Source organism: Dermatophagoides pteronyssinus, unplaced genomic scaffold (genome assembly GCF_027571235.1).
Source record: "Dermatophagoides pteronyssinus isolate colony J.1.1.1.1 unplaced genomic scaffold, Derpt_VIB-CSIC_2022.12 sq0001, whole genome shotgun sequence".
NCBI lineage: Eukaryota > Metazoa > Arthropoda > Arachnida > Sarcoptiformes > Pyroglyphidae > Dermatophagoides > Dermatophagoides pteronyssinus.
In genome coordinates, this window is record NW_027461525.1 from 3,427,899 (window position 1) to 3,446,423 (window position 18,525).

General features: G+C 30.0%; 2 protein-coding genes and 2 long non-coding RNA genes across 4 annotated transcripts; 3 read left to right on the forward strand and 1 right to left on the reverse strand.

The window, feature by feature from the left end:
* Positions 1-478: 478 nt before the first annotated feature.
* Positions 479-1,832, forward strand: LOC142644952 (uncharacterized). Its single transcript, XR_012846168.1, has 2 exons — positions 479-1,209; positions 1,298-1,832. It is a non-coding gene; the product is annotated as an uncharacterized LOC142644952 (long non-coding RNA).
* A 2,967-nt stretch (positions 1,833-4,799) lies between these two features.
* LOC142644950 (uncharacterized) lies at positions 4,800-6,949 on the reverse strand. The gene is made up of 3 exons (XR_012846166.1): positions 6,568-6,949; positions 5,856-5,929; positions 4,800-5,748 (listed from the first exon to the last, which is right to left on the reverse strand). It is a non-coding gene; the product is annotated as an uncharacterized LOC142644950 (long non-coding RNA).
* An 86-nt stretch (positions 6,950-7,035) lies between these two features.
* LOC113793174 (uncharacterized) lies at positions 7,036-11,953 on the forward strand. The gene has a single exon (XM_027343160.2). It carries the CDS (start codon positions 9,311-9,313, stop codon positions 11,060-11,062), a length of 1,752 nt encoding a protein of 583 aa, XP_027198961.1. The 5' UTR covers positions 7,036-9,310; the 3' UTR covers positions 11,063-11,953.
* Positions 11,954-15,393: 3,440 nt separating this feature from the next.
* Positions 15,394-17,943, forward strand: LOC113793177 (CYFIP-related Rac1 interactor B). The gene is made up of 6 exons (XM_027343163.2): positions 15,394-15,787; positions 15,871-16,071; positions 16,247-16,368; positions 16,790-16,895; positions 16,954-17,377; positions 17,437-17,943. Exons 2-6 carry the CDS (start codon positions 15,996-15,998, stop codon positions 17,699-17,701), a joined length of 993 nt encoding a protein of 330 aa, XP_027198964.1. The 5' UTR covers positions 15,394-15,787; positions 15,871-15,995; the 3' UTR covers positions 17,702-17,943.
* The last annotated feature ends 582 nt before the right edge of the window (positions 17,944-18,525 follow it).

Sequence of the window (18,525 nt, forward strand, 5' to 3'; positions counted from 1 at the left end):
TAATCGAGATGATTACTATGATTGTATATTCAATCATTGATATCATTATCATTGACACCTTTATTGGCGAAACCATTTTTTTTATTAGACAAATAAAATATTCGTTAAGAAGTGTGAGGAAAAAAATTGAAAGTGTGAAATGTTAGATTAATACTTCCGGTTTTTTCTTTTAGTTGTTATTTTTATTTGTTTGTTTGTTTTGATCTCGAAATTCTATTGATTAACAATTCATGTATAAACATTAATTTGTTTCAAGTTTTTTGCCAAATTTAGTTCCATAGGCATTTTTAGTAAACAAATTAATGTTAAAAATTTGCTATACAAAGCAATAATTTTCTTGTTTTAGTTGATTGTTTTGATTATTTTTTTCACGTTTTTATTGTCCATTTGTCGATCCGAAGATCGACAACCGAATCATTCGGATTTATACATAAACACAACAATTATATCATCAAAGCTTCTGTGAAAATGCATGAAAATACAAAGATAATAATCAATTTTTTTAGATGAAATTCTCATTTTTTTATTTAGAAAAAACTTCACGCATGATGTGGATGATGTTCGTGCGTATCAATAACCGAAATCATAAATTCGTATATCATATTGGAAGAAAAGATAATAACAAGAAAAAAATATGCGATTCAAGTGCACATCATCTATCTTCTTTCCCCTTCTACCGTTCTTCGTCGTAATATTGTTCAAAAAAATTTTGTTATAAGTTTCAATATAAAATGGAATATTATTGACCGATGATGATTGTATCGCATCCATCAACATTCACAATCAAGTCCATTAACTTTTTTCATTTTGCTTTATCCATATACACATCTCTTTTCAAATATGATGAGATATATAAATATTTCTCGAAGGTATCGTCAGTGTCAGGTTCTTAGATCACAGTTCATCATCATCATGTCGTCATCATTATTATTACAAAATTACAATAGATAGATGGATGCGTAGGTAGTTAGGTTTGCCATATACATTTTTTCGCTATAGATTAACGAATGGAATTTACTATTATTATTGCATTTAACTATCAAAAAAAACAAATGCCCGATATCTATCTGATATTATCATCATCAACATCATAATCATTACCATCCTACAGGCAATACAACAACAACAACAGCAGCTGGTATACAAAAGTCATCATCATCTTAATCTACCATCAATGATGATGAACAACAATAACAACAAAAAAAACGAGTATGTCCTTTCTCCTGGAGAAAAAAAAAGTTGAATCTTATGACGATTAAGTTTTGTAATGTTCAGTTTGGTTTTTTTTTATTTTGAGTCGGCCATTTCTAGTTCAGTCTAACTTTATGATGATAATGATCGTCATCATCATTGTGATGGTTGGTTGTTCGGTCGGTCGGTCATTTATTCATTTATTCGTGTTCAAGGTGGCGATGAACTCCGATAAACGATCGATTCTCGTTTATTTATTTATATTTTTTTCTTTAATGTGTTCAAAGTCAAATCGAATCGAGACAAGTCGAATATAACTCACAAACACACACACACACATAGATCATAAACAAACGATATCCATGAAAATCTGATAGCATATAATATTTACAATTCAGATAATGCTGATCTACGGAATATAATAATTCCCATAATCCAATATCAACACTAAAAATCATAACAACAACAACAAAATTTTGTTTTCATGACTTATGGCTTGTTGATTTTTGTTTCCTTTTTCATCCTATATAACCAAATTAAAATGAAAATGTACCTGATAATGAATTTTTGAATTGTTTTTTACCTTTGGAATTATTTGATTTGATTTATTTTTTAATAAATATAAATAACAACACCGGAAATTGGTTTGGCGAAAAATTTCTTTTTCTCCTCTTTTAGATAATTTATTTGATATGAAATTGTTTAAAATTGTCTTCATTTTCATTTGATAACCTCGGGGAAGATTTTTTTTTCTTTTTAGCTTCAAGCAAACAAAAAAAAATACAACATAAAATTATCATTGCCATCACCACACACAAATAAGAGTGTGATAAACATAATAATAGCTTTTACGTTTGGTTTATATGACAGCAGTCTGTGATGACAATTTGATATGATTATTTTTTATTAAAGTTATAAAAAAAAATTTCACTCTCCGGATGCTAATTTTAAGAATAAAATACAGGATATTATTCAAGTTGACGATATATTATATAGTGATGATATCAAAGAAAAGTAAAAATTTTCCATTAATTCTAAGGTCAAGGTGGAATTTTTCGATAAATAATAATTTTCATACCTAGATCAATAGCCTAAATTATCATTAGAAAATGATCTTGATTCTGGATTGTAGCACAATGTCTATTTGGTCAATCATTAACTTGTCACCAACTAACCGTATTTCACAATTTTTATTTGATGATGAATGAATGTTACCAATGTCAAATAGAATCAAATTGATTGCCATCAATCACTTGTATATCAATGATGATGACTATGGCAAAATATCTAAATGTTTGTTTGCATTGTTACCAATGTTTTTTGTTTTGTGATTTTTTTCTGTTTCACAAATATGCGGCAAGCTTTATGAAAATTTTTTTAACGATACGTTTTCATTGTAATCCATGAATAATGATATTGATTTTGGCTATATTAATGGAAACGATGCTATTTATTTTATTTTATGTCACAATTGTATTGTACACAGCAAATCTATTTAATAAACCCCAACCTAAAATTCTTCCCTCATTAATGATAGAATTTAGCAGACGATTAACAGCCACATAATAACAATAACCTTGATGTATATTTTAGCCAGTAGTCATGGTAGATTTCAACAGGATTTCATTTTCAATCATTATTATAATACGAGTTGATGATGATGATGATGATTACAACAAGGGTGATCGCCAAGGTGTCCTTGGCGTGATTGTGATTTTAGAAGATTGAAAAAAAATGCTGCTACTATGGCTGTTTTGATCGTGTACATCAAAAGAAAGTGTATAATAATAATAATCATAATAATCAGAATGATATTCACTGGAGTAAAGTAATGGCGCAAGCGAAAGCAACAAAAAAAATCATGAATGAGTTTAATGACACCCAAATATTGTATATGCGATGATGATTGTCTATGGTTGCTTGGTGTTTTTTTTCTTTTTTCTTGTTGGTGATCTGTGATGTGTGTATTTCGTGGTGAGAGTGAATTATTTATCGTTTTCTTGTTACTTGGATTTGGATTTTGACCCTTTTTCCCCATTGATTTAAAATTCCTAACAGCTAATCATGTTTTGTTTTTGTTGTTGTTGTATGGATTACCATTAAATTCTGGCAAAAAAAATGATTCGACTTTTTTTTGAAAACGATTAATATTCTTGCATATTTCAATTGTAGCAAGTAATATCCATTTTTATTTTTGTGTAAGAAAATTTCACTACCTTTTCGAATTGGATCTGAAATATGTTGACATTGACTGTCAGTAGTCAAACTTTGTTCTGTATGGGATCATTATGAATGGAAATAAAAACGATGAATCTTTGTTTCACATTTTTCATCATCCAAAAAAATGATAGAATGTGTATTTATCTCGTTTCATTGATACAAAAACAAACAAACAAACAAAATAAAACTTGCTTCTGAACTGTTTGTTCCATTCACTAAATGTCAACTTTTGTAAAAAAAACATGGATTTCTTTGCCTTTATAACAAGTTTGCCGAAAATAAAAAATAGGATCTTATCCATAGGTTATTTCTTTTTCTTCTTCTTGTTTGCTGCTGATGAATAGTTTTCTTAAAGATTTTCTCGTTTGTTTGATGATCATTCAACATTAGGAAATACTTAAAGATAACCTAAAGATCAATCTTTGGGTTAGTTCCCCATTCGGTGGCTTATGGCCTAAAAAAAATTATTACCATTCGAATCATTATTATGATTGTGGAACCCAATTGTGGTCCGCAATATAAAGCGCAGCATTGTTTGTATATTTTTTTCAGCCAGCTCTAATTTTTAGCTCTCATCCATCTCATTTATTCTAAAGTAAACGTGAGAGAGCAGATGTTGAATGTTTAGGCCAGATGTTCACATACACACACAAATGGATAAATACTATGTTCGGAAGTTGTATATAATGTTTATAGTATATGGCCGTGTCGAAATTATTGAATTGCCTGTCATAGCTTGATCTTTTAACCTTCAAATACAAGAGAGAAAGAGAAATAGAAAAAAATCAACTAACCGATCGACCGTCTGGTCGACCATTGAGGCCCAGCCATCATTGTTCATTGATCATCATTGCCGTCGGTATATCAAATTCTATACAGTTGCAAGCTGCCATTTTTGAACATGCGTATTTAAAAGGACAATTTTTTTAAATTTAAAAGGACTAACATAATTTGATTCATAAAATGAATATTTAAATGTCTCAACTTTGGTGATTGAAACAGAAAAAATAACCCAGTAATTCAACACAAAACTGAAAAAAGTTTCCGATTAAATACTATGTTCCGGGCGATCATTTTTTCTTGTTTATTCTTGACAAAAAAAATGCTTAACCTTTGACATTCTTTAATTTCAATGGCGCCTGTTTACATACGAATAAACAACATATCATATGTAAATAGATCTTTAAGATTTCTCAAAAATTCAGTCAAGATTTGTTACTATTTTGACCTCGTGAAATTTATTGATGTTTTTGGATTCAACACGAATAGATTCTTAAGTTTTTTCTTTCTTTCTTTAAGTGCATCTTCATATAAATTCAAGGCAAATTAATGAATGAAAGTGAACAATCAATGTGAATTTATTATGTTTTGATTGATACAGCAAAAAAAAATGGAGAAACAAAATAAAACTACAGCCAAATCTAACAGGTTAATATGGTCATTTGAAATTCATTGAAAGAAATAAAAATGATCGTTGTAATATCATGGGAACTACCACAGGGCATGAACAAATGAAAAAAAAATCAAAAATTATCTTCTTTCTTGTTTTTTGGTTGACATGTATGATGATTTTACTGGTCATGGTCGTCGATACATCAATCATCTATAAGGCATCTTTTGGAAACATATTTGAAATTTATTTAAACATTTCAGTGTTTTTTTGTTTTTAATTTTGTTTGATTTTGATCATTTCGGGAAAAAAACTAATCCAATTCTATCTATCTATCTGCAAGAATTGATAGTGATTTTTTTTGATTTCTCAAAAGAAATTTATTTCTATATGATAAAATTTGAACATTGGTCGTTGATGATGATCATGTTTTGATCTTGTTTTCAATTGTTAGCCTCTTTTTCTTTCTCTCCATTGGATTTGATGATAGAAACAAGCCATGAATGATGATGGCCATGGAAAAACAACAACAAGAATGTAATTTTTTAAGTGTATGAATGAATGATGATAAATACCAGAGAAGAGAATTATTGGAGAGAGAAAAGAGAATAAAAAACGAAAACAATTGCTTTTTATTTTAATTTTTTCCCCAATTCATTTCATAGTTCATTTGGACTTATGATGATGGACTAGGAATTCTTGTCCAAAGTTGTTGTTTCGAGGTCGGATGTATGATTGGATAGATAGATGGATGGATGGATGGATGGTTGGATGGTCATCATGAGCAACAGCCCATATCTATAGGGAGAAAAAAATGATAGGCCATAGACATTGACATACAATGGAGGGTTAAACACTATTCTTTATTCAGCATGCTATAGCAACAGCAGAGAGAGATAGAAGAAAAAAAACTCGAACTTCTACTTGGCTTGTTGTTTTTTTTTCTTCTAAAAGACACGAATGAAGAAAGAGAAAAGAAAGAATTTTGATTTTTTTTTATTCATTTAAGTTTGGTTTTACAAGTTTCTATCAAAGTGGAAAAACTTGTACATACACCCAAAATCTGTCGGCCATTGTGTATTGTTATGTATGTGTGTATTTCCCAATGAAACTTGACTTGATTTTGTTCTGAAAAAAAATAAAAATATGAAGCCGGTGATGATGATAAAATTTTCAAATTCATAGGATGGGAATAAAAAAGAAAAGAAAAGGGAAGTGAGAAACGATAAGAATCATTTGATACAAATTTTGATTTCTTAATGTCAATTTTGTTTCTTTTTTGATTCATTCTGAATGAAAATATAGTCCGATTCGATTTTTTTTATTTGATGGATCGGGCATGGATGCGGCCATTTTTTTTGCCCGATTCTCGATCTAAACATTTATGTATGTGTTCGTGTGCGAGTATATTTCACGGCCATGAAAAAAATACTTGAAATCATATAATCATCATCATCATCATCACAAATGGCAATAACACACACACACACACGCACTCAAATCAACTAACCAACCAACCGATTCGTATACTAGGCAGAGGAGAATTTCATTTCATTCACCTTCGATCGATCCATTTTTTTAAATATTAAACTTTTACCATCCAATGGAAAATCTATTTATTTTTTTTTCTCTGTTACAAATTACTATAATTCCTTTTTTTTCTGTCTGTTTGTTTGATTGGTGTTAATTTATCGTCTAACCAAACTTATATATTCGTAAAATAAAGGATTCTTATCAAAAAGATTTTAAAGAATAATTCTACTTACTTCATTGATAATAGTTGAGAATTTCGAATGTAAAATGAAATGAGAAAATATCCATTTTTTTTCATACCCCCAAAACACTATCATGTGAATTTGTGTGGTGCTCGTTTGTCTACAGTAACAATCTTTGCCTCTACCATGGATTTTCAAAAAAAAAAATCTTATTCTAATCAAAATAATAATTGATGATGATGATGATAATGGTTACCCCCTTTTTTAAACCTCCCGCCCATCAAACAGTCAACCAACCAGCACCGTCCATAATCAACCACAGTGCAATGTCCTTTTGGTCTAACGCATGCGTCTATCACATGAATAAGATCCACCCTTGATATAATATTTGATGATAATATTAATACCACTACTACATTAAGGACAAGGGTTCTCCCCCTACATAATTGATCGTAATGAAAACCAGAATTGTAAAAAATGAATGAACCAAACCAAAAGCGCGAATATATTTCCAAAAACACGAATTCGAACCATTTGAGAATGGATATTGGAAAGAAAACTTAGTTTTTTTTTCTTCTCGCTCATTCCAATTCATTCATGCCCACTACCGCTGTCAAAACTGAATGAAGAAAAAATCTGCGCATTTAACAACAGCCATGCAGAAACACCGTGTGTGTGACAGTCCAACCAACAAAATCGTGCTATCGAATCTGTAGTCTGTAACCAACCAACCAAACTAAATACGACGGCAAGACTACAGTAGTGATCGGCTTTTTGGTGATGACGGTGTAAAAGAAAGATCTCGATCATTTTCCGTAAAAATACAGCCGAACTAAATTGTTTATATTTGCCATTATCAAAAAAAATTTCAATCATTGACATTCAATTATCATCAATATTCTGATTAAACAAAAATATTGTCAACATCCATTTAAAAATATTTTCATTTTCTCATACAGTATATCTTCGTGTGTTTATATATGTAAATGTTAAAAACGAACGGAAAAAAATTTGAATTGGAAGATCTTGTACCATTTGAAAATCCTTAACAAATTTCTACCCAACAAAATATCTGAATGACCAACGAGAAAAAAACTATCGGTTAGCAACAACAATAACGACGACGACGACAACACGAAAAATTGATTGATAAAAATAGGGAAAGAAAATCCCTTTTTTAATGAAAAAAAGACCTTAGAACCAAATCTACTATCTCAGGATCAATTTGATTGTGAAAACAAGATTTGATCTCACTGTGTTTGTGTATTTACGAATTTACGTGTTTGTATGTGTGTGTGTGTGTGTGTCAATTGTTCAACACTTGGTCAAAAGCCACACCTCAACAGGACCTTCAATCATAGGGCCTAGATCACATTGATTTTGAGTTTTTTTTTACAACCGTCATTTATAATAATAAAAACCCATTATTACGGACACTTTTTTGTCGAAAAAAAAATTTATTGAAAATTAAAATTTGCTAAGAAAACCGAAATTTTCTTTCGTCCGTTTTTGATATGATTTTTACAATTTGAACAGCAAAAACAATTGTCAATTCGTTTATGTGCCATTTGTGATTTGGATTTCATTTCATTTTATTATTTTTATTTTTTGTATATATCTTTCTACTGAGTGATGAACTTGAAATATCTAAACATTGAAATAAAACAACAACAACAATAATAATAATATTAAATCAGCATCAAATCCTGATCGTGATATTCTATAGTGATCATTTTATATTATACATTGAATTTCATCATAATTTTTTACCAAATGGCCAAAATCTTTTTAATGTGAGACTGAAACATACAAATACACCACACACAAGGGCAGCTATATTTTGCAATCATCATTTGAAAAAGAAGCAAAAAAAAAAATTCAAAACGATCACTGGATTTTACTGGAATCATATTATTTGTTCTCGAGAATATAATAATATTCTAAACATTTTATTTTCGTCTACATTCTTCTCATTTTTTTCTGCTGGTTTGTTTGATTGACGAGGGAAGCAAAAAGGGGGCAAGCCTTTTCTGGATCGATCTATTTCTTTTTCCCTTCGTCTGTGATTATATAAAAAAAAAATTCTTCAATTTGGGTTTCCATTTTCGTTAATTTCTTTCATTTACGTCATCATCATCATCATTATTATTATTTTTGATTTTAAATCAATCAAAACGATTTCTCCTGTTGCTGATACTGCTATTGGCTTCGATTACTATTTTGAATCATATCGACAAATCAATTTTCTTTTCCATTAGCTGTATAGTGTACGTGTGTGCGTGGTTGTTGCCATCTATGTATAGAAAGGCGCCAAATTCCAACTGGTCATTCTCGATTCAATTTAAAACATCATACTGATTCACGCCGACTCAATGGATCCTGCGCCAAGATGATTCATATGAATTTAATATTGTAATTGTCAGACAGCAAATCAAGAATCATTTCATTTGAAAATATTCAATATTATTATTATTAATCATCGTCAACCACCGGTTTAGTGAAAAAAACACGTGTTTATCATTGAAATCACAAATCAAATAATTTTCATCCATAATAATTATAATCTTAATGGTTGAATGAAAAATTGAATGATCCATAGTGCTAACCAACAAGTTTATTAATTCATTGCACTAATATTGCCTAATAATAATACTTACATGAGTCATCATCTTAGCTAAAAACAAGCCAATTTTCAATTTTCGTGAGGCGCCAAATTTCTGCAGAAATTTCAACATTCATATCATTTAGACTTGAAATTGCCAATCATTTTAAATTCAAATAATATATCTAAATAATGGAATCATCTTCATTATCTGATTTAGATTCTTTAATTATCAATGATAATAATAATAATAATGGTATTGATTCTTGTAACAATATTATGACCACATTATATGATGATGAAGTTATCATTGATATCAATGATAATAATGATAATAATAATATTATCAATGGCCTGACAATCGGTATCAATCCGGAATCACATTTTGGTTCATTAAAAGTATCGGAAGATTCATCGACACCATATACCGATGCTACACGTTGTAAACGTACGGGAAATCATAATCATATCAAAAGGCCAATGAATGCATTTATGGTGTGGTCACAGATTGAGCGACGAAAAATTTGCGTACAACAACCTGAAATACATAATGCAGAAATATCTAAACGTTTGGGTAAACGATGGAAAATGTTGACAGAAGAAGAACGTCGACCATTCATTGCGGAAGCTGAACGTTTACGACTATTACATTTGAAACAATATCCGGATTACAAATATCGACCAAAGAAAAAGCTCAAACCATCATCGACATTGAATCCATCATCTTCCTTATCGTCATCATCATCGAATAATGGCGATATGGATAGCCTTTCTGATTCCGGCCATTCGGATACAAGTCGACGAACAAACAATAGCCACACAATGATGATTAGTGGTCCAACAACAATTCAACAACATCCAACCGCTATAGCAATCGAAACGACTTTATCTAATTGTAATGGAATGATTCTTGCCAACCATAATTCGATAATGGTGAATAATATCGGTGATATTAGTGGATCACGAAAAGCTAAAATTCGGACAATCACTCATAATGCGAATTCTAACAACGCTAAAAGTCTATCTTCTAATATATTGACACTAACAACCACGAATGGTAAACAACCAACAATTGTCAATAAATTCATTGCCATCGATTCGATGCCTTTGTCAACATCGAAAACTATATCCGGTTCAATATCACCCGTATCATCGACTGATGGTAGTTATTGTGGTAATAATAGTAATGTGGACGATCTACTTTTGAATTCAGATGCATCGTTCATTTCGATTGCTGATCATCCACATAAACACCTTGGACTTGCAAAATGTTTACGTAACTCATCAAAATCGTCAACAATTTTTCAATCCAATAATTCAGGCCTCCTAACACCAACATCGACAGCTACATCAGGTTTCGCATCGGATGGTGAACCGGAAATGATCTTTAAACAGACAACAACAACCGATAGCTTACCACAACAATTCATGATTGATTCATTCATTGAAAACGATTTGATTGGCTCGAATCGAACAAAACAAGGTATCAATATAGATTGTATTAGCCACCATCAAGTTGAACAACAATCCAATATGAATGCATTGCTGTCATCATCATCAGTAATGGCATCGCCACCATCTTCAACTACTTCCATCAACGATCTCGATGATTTTTGTGATGTTTTCAATCTTAACAATAACAATAACAATGGTGATCCATGGTCTTGTTATTCATCAACAACGGCATCAACAACAAATGGAAGCAATCATCAAATGTCAAATAATAGTGGCCTTATATTTGGTCATTTGGATTCCTCATTCGATTCATTACAAACATCGGCAACACAATCGACCAACATTAGTGCATCGACAACAGCCTCTGGTAGCAGTAATTCATCGGGTTCTCATTTTGAATTTCCCGATTATGATGGACTTGAAGTGAAAAACATTTTTATCGATGATGATTGCTGGAACGATAAAACATTGTTATCAAATTTTCATTAACTTATGACAATGATATTTATCTCTCTCAGTCTTGATACTTTTGAATCTTTTCATTTGCTGAAAAAAAATCATTTCAACCTTCGAAAAATTAACCTTCACATCCGGTAACTCACTCACTCCATCCATTCATTTTACGACTTGATGATAGTCATCAGTGTCGCCAATCAACCAATCTCTTTTTTTTCTCCTTATCAACAATCTCTTTCGACAAGCGCACATAACAAACCCGTTACCTCGTTCTTTAATATCCTTTTCTATTGAACCGACTTATTTTACACACCTACAGATCTAACCTACCTATCGAATGATTGACCATCTAACATCACTCCATTATCATCAAAAAAAAACTAAAATTTCAACTGAAAAATCCATCCGTCGCATTTATTTTAACCAACAAAGAAGTCAATAATCCTATTTTCTACAAAACTAAAAAAAATTCCAGACAAATTAAATTGAATTCAAGCTAATTTTTCAACGATTTCTTCAAAATTTTCAAAAAACAAAAAAAATTCATCACCATCATCATCCCGCTTCATCATTTCATTCTATTTCACAATTACGTCAACGATCAACTCACAAACAAAAAAAAACATTCGAATTTTCTTTATTGTCAATTATGATTCCGATCTAAATGTTTTTTTATCTTTCATTAATCTTTTCTCATACTCTGTATTGATAAATACTTAAAATGTGTTGTCGTTAGGTTTACGTTCGTTATTTTCTTCTTATTCTCAACACAAACGAATGTATTTCACGGGTGTGTGTGTATGTGTGTAATTGTCATCGTTTTTTTCTCGCTTTGAATCGAATTATTTTATCTTTTCTTCTTTTTTTAATTATTAAATAATTTTGTTTTTTTTTATTTTTCAATTAAAAGGATTCTGTAATTTTCTTTTTCGGGTTCTCTAGTTTTTTTTACAATTTCTTGTTTCGATTCGATTTTATTAACTGATTTTTTTTCTCTCCTACTATACATACATACAAACAATTGATAAATAAAAAAAAAGAAAATTAGATTGATTAACTAACTATAGACAAACTGATCAATGTAATAATAATTTATAATGAATTACAAATGTCATCATCATCATCATCATCTTCATCATTAATAATTGGTGTTGAATACATTGAACAACATTGCATTTTCTTTTTCTTTTCTTTTTTCTAACGAAATTAATTTCATACCGCTCCTTTTCTTCAGAATTCGATTCGATTCGATCTCCACCCACATACATTTTCATCAATCATTTTATCATCTTTTCATAGATTTTTATCTACAACAAAAAAAACAGGCATTACCAAATTGTGAAAACAAAACAACAAAATAAAAATCAAATATTAATTCTATTCGTAACTAACAAAGCAGCAGAAAAAAAATCTGATTAGGATTATTTTTTTTTATATAATCAAACTTTGATCAGGAGATTTTAAATTTTTTTCCTTATGTTTTTGTTTAACTAGCAATCTTCACACTGAATTTTTTTGTTAACCAAATTCAAACCAAAACAAGCAAGATAACAAGTTTTGTTTCATACGTCAAACGAAAAAAAACCCGCAAAATTTTTTTCTATTTTGAAAAAAATCGCATCAAGAATTGATAATTTAAGCTTCAAACCGAGAACTCTGATGATTCATAACAGCAACAGCAGCTTTATCAAATCCAAGATTTGTGAAACAAAAAAAAAATTATTCAGGATTTGATAATTATTAATTGATCTGATAACCATTGTGAGATGATTTCTTTTTCTTTTTATTTTATTTTTCTCATTGTTTTCATTTGTATTTCATTTTTTTCTGTTTCGTTTGTCATTAATTATTATTATCATTAAAAATTAACAAATCATTGAGATAAAAAAAAACGATAAAATTGTGAAATTATTTTAACTTTTTTTTCCCCACATTTTTATTTTGTATTTGTATCATTATTATTTGAGGAAAATAAAAGTAAAAATAAAAAATGATAATAAATAAATTCTATTCATTCCTTTTGAATCATTTTCTATAGTCAAAAAAAAATGTCATTCCGATCAATTCATAATTGATCATTATCACTCATTTCTGCCATCTATTGAAAATGTAAGAAATTTTATAATCAATTTTTTTTCATTTGAATCAATTATTGATCGCGTAAATACCCATAAGAAATAAAAATCAATTTTTCAAATCAATCTCTCGAATCGACAAAAAAAAATTATATTTGATTTTTTTCCAATAAAGTTCATCGTCTTTAACCATTGACAATCATCACAAACAAACGACGTTGTCAATTATTATTTATATATAACTAAACAAAATGAACAATTTATAATGATGATGACAACCAACAATGATGATCGGCTACGGTCAATGGCATTTACTAAAAAATAAACCTTCATTGCTATACGTTTGTTTGCCATAATCAAATTGAAGATTATTGTAATCATTATTATTATTATTATTGAAAAAAGCGAACCAATGAATAAGTATAATGAAGTTGAATAAGTAATTATTTTCCCAACAACAACAATCATAAACAAAACAAAAAAATTGCCATGATGATGAGTTCGAAGACATTCGACAAAGTCGACGACAATGCTTATCTCTACCCACCTTACCAATCAAACTATGAAGGTAAAGTTTATACATTGGATTGCGTGTGTCCACCAGAAAAATAGTTTCAGACCAACGATGATGAAAATAATGATGGACAACGACGACCACAAAGATAATCAGATCGAGTTTATATATGATAACGATCATTACCATGAGAGTATTATAGCAATATAATAATGATAATGATGACATCGTATACGATTGTATGAATTGGTTTGTCCACATACCACAAAGATTGTGAATATATTCTTTTCTCGAAAAATTCCTTGTCGTCAACAATGATAATTTCTGCATCACTGGTCTATACCTAATGATGAATTTAACTAACCGAACCTCTTTCATTTTCATGACGGGTTGATGATCGGTTGTAATCTTAGCTCCCACCCCCATTACATTCCCAACTCAATCATAATAATTCATTTTTGATTTGTTTGCACCTGAAATTTTTTATTATTATTACTCTTTTAAATTTGTCACAATAGGGCTATTACTTTTTAAATTATTCTCATATGTACATAGATTAATCTATTATGATGATATTCATGAAAATTTTCGGTCTCATAATATCAATTCATGAAATGAATGACATATTTTATATATTTGAACAACGGAAGTTCAAAGAATAATTTATTTTTATTAAAACCGTTTCAGGAGCGATATATCTCATCGAAATATGTATTTTATTATTATTATTATTATTCAAACATATCAATGAAATAATTACAACGAATCCGATCCTATAGTATAAAGTCTAATCATGGCCATATATAATAATCACCTGCCACTACAACGATAATTCTAGATTTCAACCACATGTTAAAATACTCTAACACTTATACGAACGACCAAATAAACACCATTCATGATGATCCATTCTATACCACATGTTTAATACCATACAATCATTGATCCGAGGTGTGGTGGTAATGGTGATAGTGATAGAGGTGGTGGTGGCAAACATACAATCCAATGTATATGGTCGTTTTTTATTATAAACGATCCATTGCGAGTTGTTGTCGTCGTGCTGAAGCTTTGCCCAACGATCATTGTGAATTAAAGAAGATTGAGCTGTTGCTATGATTTGTGTGAATTTTATGAAAACTGGCGCGTTTATTACACTCGTTCATCCAAGCATCAAGAATCATCGAATCTCACTGTCCATTGTGTTGTTCTATACAACGATTTTTCAAACATCAATTCCACTCACCATCATCTGGACACTAACATTGGGAAATTGGAAACAATCAACGATTATGATGATGATGATCGTATATCATTTTTTCGCGTGATACACTTGGCGTGTTTTTTTTACTCTGATGACTCTCATCTAATAATTGTCGATTGTCAAGCATTCGCTTGGTTGGTTTTCACTTGGTATGTAATGCACACACACACACAGATTTATGCAAAAACTGGCTTTCATCGGTTCCAATCTATACCTGATGATATACATTATGTTATAATACAGGTTATCACTTTTTTTCATTGTCTTCGATGATAATAAGAAATTGATTCTGCTAATTTTTTTTGTTGGAAAGGACTTACAAATTATCCATTTTATCGAACAAGATAAAATTGAAAGTTGAGAGCAAAAAAAATTAATCGAATTGGATGTCATTATTATGAACATATTATGATTAGTAGATATATTAGATCAAAATCAGGGACATCAATTGTCATATGACACACCTGTTTTAGTTGATTATCAATTGTCTAATTTTTATCTTTCTTTAGATGTATTTCTTTTTAGACGTTCCTTTTAACACTATGATATGGATGATGCGTTGGATATTAATGATTATAAACTAAACTCTTCTATCAAAGGCGACAATAGAATAAACAAAAATCTTTTTTTTCTGGTGCATCATATACAATAAACAAAATCCTTTAAGCATACATAACAATACTATTGGATTTAAATCATTCATTTCTTCATTTGTTCATCAACTATACCACAATCATATTATTATCTCAAGTTCATCATAACCATCAACCGGATTCATTCATATGAGACATCCATCCATCAATTAGTTGTCAAGTATATTACGAATTGTCATCTTGTTGTTGAACACCCAATCAAATCTATCTTTATCATCGTAATATATGTGGTGGTTCTATTCATGTGTTTAAATCGTAATTATTACACAATAACAATCAAGATTGTTTTCTTTACAATTTTTTCTTTTTTCTTTTTTGTTCGACTCTTGTTTGACAAGAGTGCAACCTGTTGTTTTTGTTGTTTTGATTGTTAATTCATCATCATAATTATTATTATCGTCTGTCAACAACCGAGTGATATAATCATCATCATCATCATCAAATAATTACCAACTGGATCAATATGGGTAGCTTGCTCAGTCTATTAAATTTGCATCGTAATGCAACGCTTAAACGTGACATTTTTGTCGATTTTGAGAGTAAGTATATATTTAATCATCATACCTGAACGGGTGTGTGTGAATTTGTTTTAAAGATTGAAATGGATTATAATTCTAAACTTGTATCTGTAAGATATGATAAAATGATAATGAAAAATCTAATTAATTATGTGAAATGAATGAATTTTTGAATTTGATTATTTGTATATAATAGATGCCCAACCAACCGAATCGGAACAAATGACCTATACTGTAGTTGACAATACATTGAATGATGCGGCCAAGATACTTGCCGATCTACAAACGTATAAAGGAGCTAGTGCCGAAATTCGTCAGGTTTGTAATCTGATCTCCAAACCAATCCTTTTCGTTTCTCTCTTCTTTTTTTTTGATGTTCACAAATATCATTTTTCGGGATTTTCTCTTCTTTATTTTTGAGTTCGAATTGCTTTGGCGTAATAGCTGTAAAACAAAACATTGAAAAAATGAAAATTTCATCAACATCCGTTTTTTTTGTTAGTCTGTCATTGTTGTTTGTTTTTTTGTCGTTCAATTATATTACATTCGATTATCAGTAGCATAGACAATTAAACATGCATTGAATATATGTGTCGATTTCATTTTTTCCTATTACATTCAGTCATCCTTTTTCCTTTTTTTTCATATAACTTCCTGTGTGAATGTTTTTGACGGCAGTTTGATTTATAATTGTTATTAATATAATTAATACGATAAAATATTCAAACTAAAAAAACAGGCAATCGATAATCCCCATAATAAGGAATTACAGCTAAAAATATGGAATACCGTTGTACCATTAGTCAATCGTTTGAAGCATTTCTATGAATTCGCATTGAGATTGGGTAAGTTTGATAAGTTTTTAATAATGAGATTCCTGAATTTTAATTCTTTTTATAATAGATGAAACTGTGATGCTTTTGTTAGGCGAACTTTGTTCGGATTCGATGCCACCTTTAAAACATTTAGAAACACAACAAGCATTGGTGAAGCAATTTAGTTGTCTTCTGGATTTTGTTCTCAAATTTGATGAGCTTAAAATGCTCAATCCTTCCATTCAAAATGATTTTAGTTTTTATCGTCGAACGATCAATCGTATCCGTTCGCCAAATCCTAATCATAACACCGATTTGATGGCCATTGAAGATCTAAGCCCAGAATTCGCTAATAGAATGTCTTTGTTTTATGCAAATGCCACACCAATGTTACATTCTTTGGCAAACGCGACCCTTAATTTTGTTACATCCAATCCTCATTTGCCAATTGAAAACATAACCGAAACGCTTGGCACTATGGCCAAAGTATGTCAACGAATGATAGAAAATCAGTAAGTCCTATATAGTTTAATTTTATTCCAATGTATTTTATTCAATTTCATCATTGCAGAGATTTTTGTTCAAGATTTCAAAACGAAGAAACTGTTTATTTTGTATTACGCGTCATGGTTGGAGTCATTATTCTCTACGATCATGTTCATCCAATAGGTGCATTTGCCAAAACCACACAGATCGATGTTCGTGGTTCGATTAAAGTTCTAAAAGAACAACCACCAACAATGGTTGAAGGTTTGCTCAATTCACTTCGTTATACCACAAGACATTTGAATGATGATACAACGCCTAAAAATATCAAAAATATGCTTGCCGCGTAATAATGATATTGCTGTAAAATATAAAATTTTTTCTTAAAAATTGTTGCCTTCAAATCGACTTTCGAAAAAATCAATTCGAAAATAAATCCCATCGATTTTCTGTAATATAGAGATTATTATCTATGCTGATATTTATTCAGTTTGTATTCATGTTGAATTGATTTTGTTTTTTTTAACGGTAAACAAAGATAACCTTTTTCACCGCTTGTTCTTCATCTCTTATTTTCTCTTATTATTCATACAATGAATTAGAAATTAAATAAATGGCATTTCAAAAAAAAATCAATTTAATTCGTAATGATAGATGGCATTACATGATGTAGCGTATTTTATGAATGGATTGTAAGCGAATTGAACGCAAAACTGTTAACAAAATGGCCATCGCAAAGGTTTCAGCAAAGTATTGCGAATTGTTTTTTGCGTTTTTAGGCTGCAAATGAAAAAATGTTATGTTATGTTTGAAACATTTTAATTGTTTTTTTTGAAAGTGAAATCTGTTTGATATCGGTAAATACGTCGGTATTATATGACATTGTGCGCACTGTGCTATTATAATTTGTGTTTAGTTACATTTTTTGTGTGTGTATACATTTATGTGTTTTTGTGTAACTTGATGTTATGATGACGGTATTGTTGTGTGCATACTCAAACATCGCGTCATCCAACTTGAAAATACTACCCGTATCAAAATTCATACACGTTTTTCATTATAGTAGAAATTAAAACGACATCCATCGTTATTTAGATTTGGTAAAAAAAGAAACAGATTTGCCTGGGCTCCAATAATAGAAGTGAGTATTATTGTCATCAATCCCATGATCATA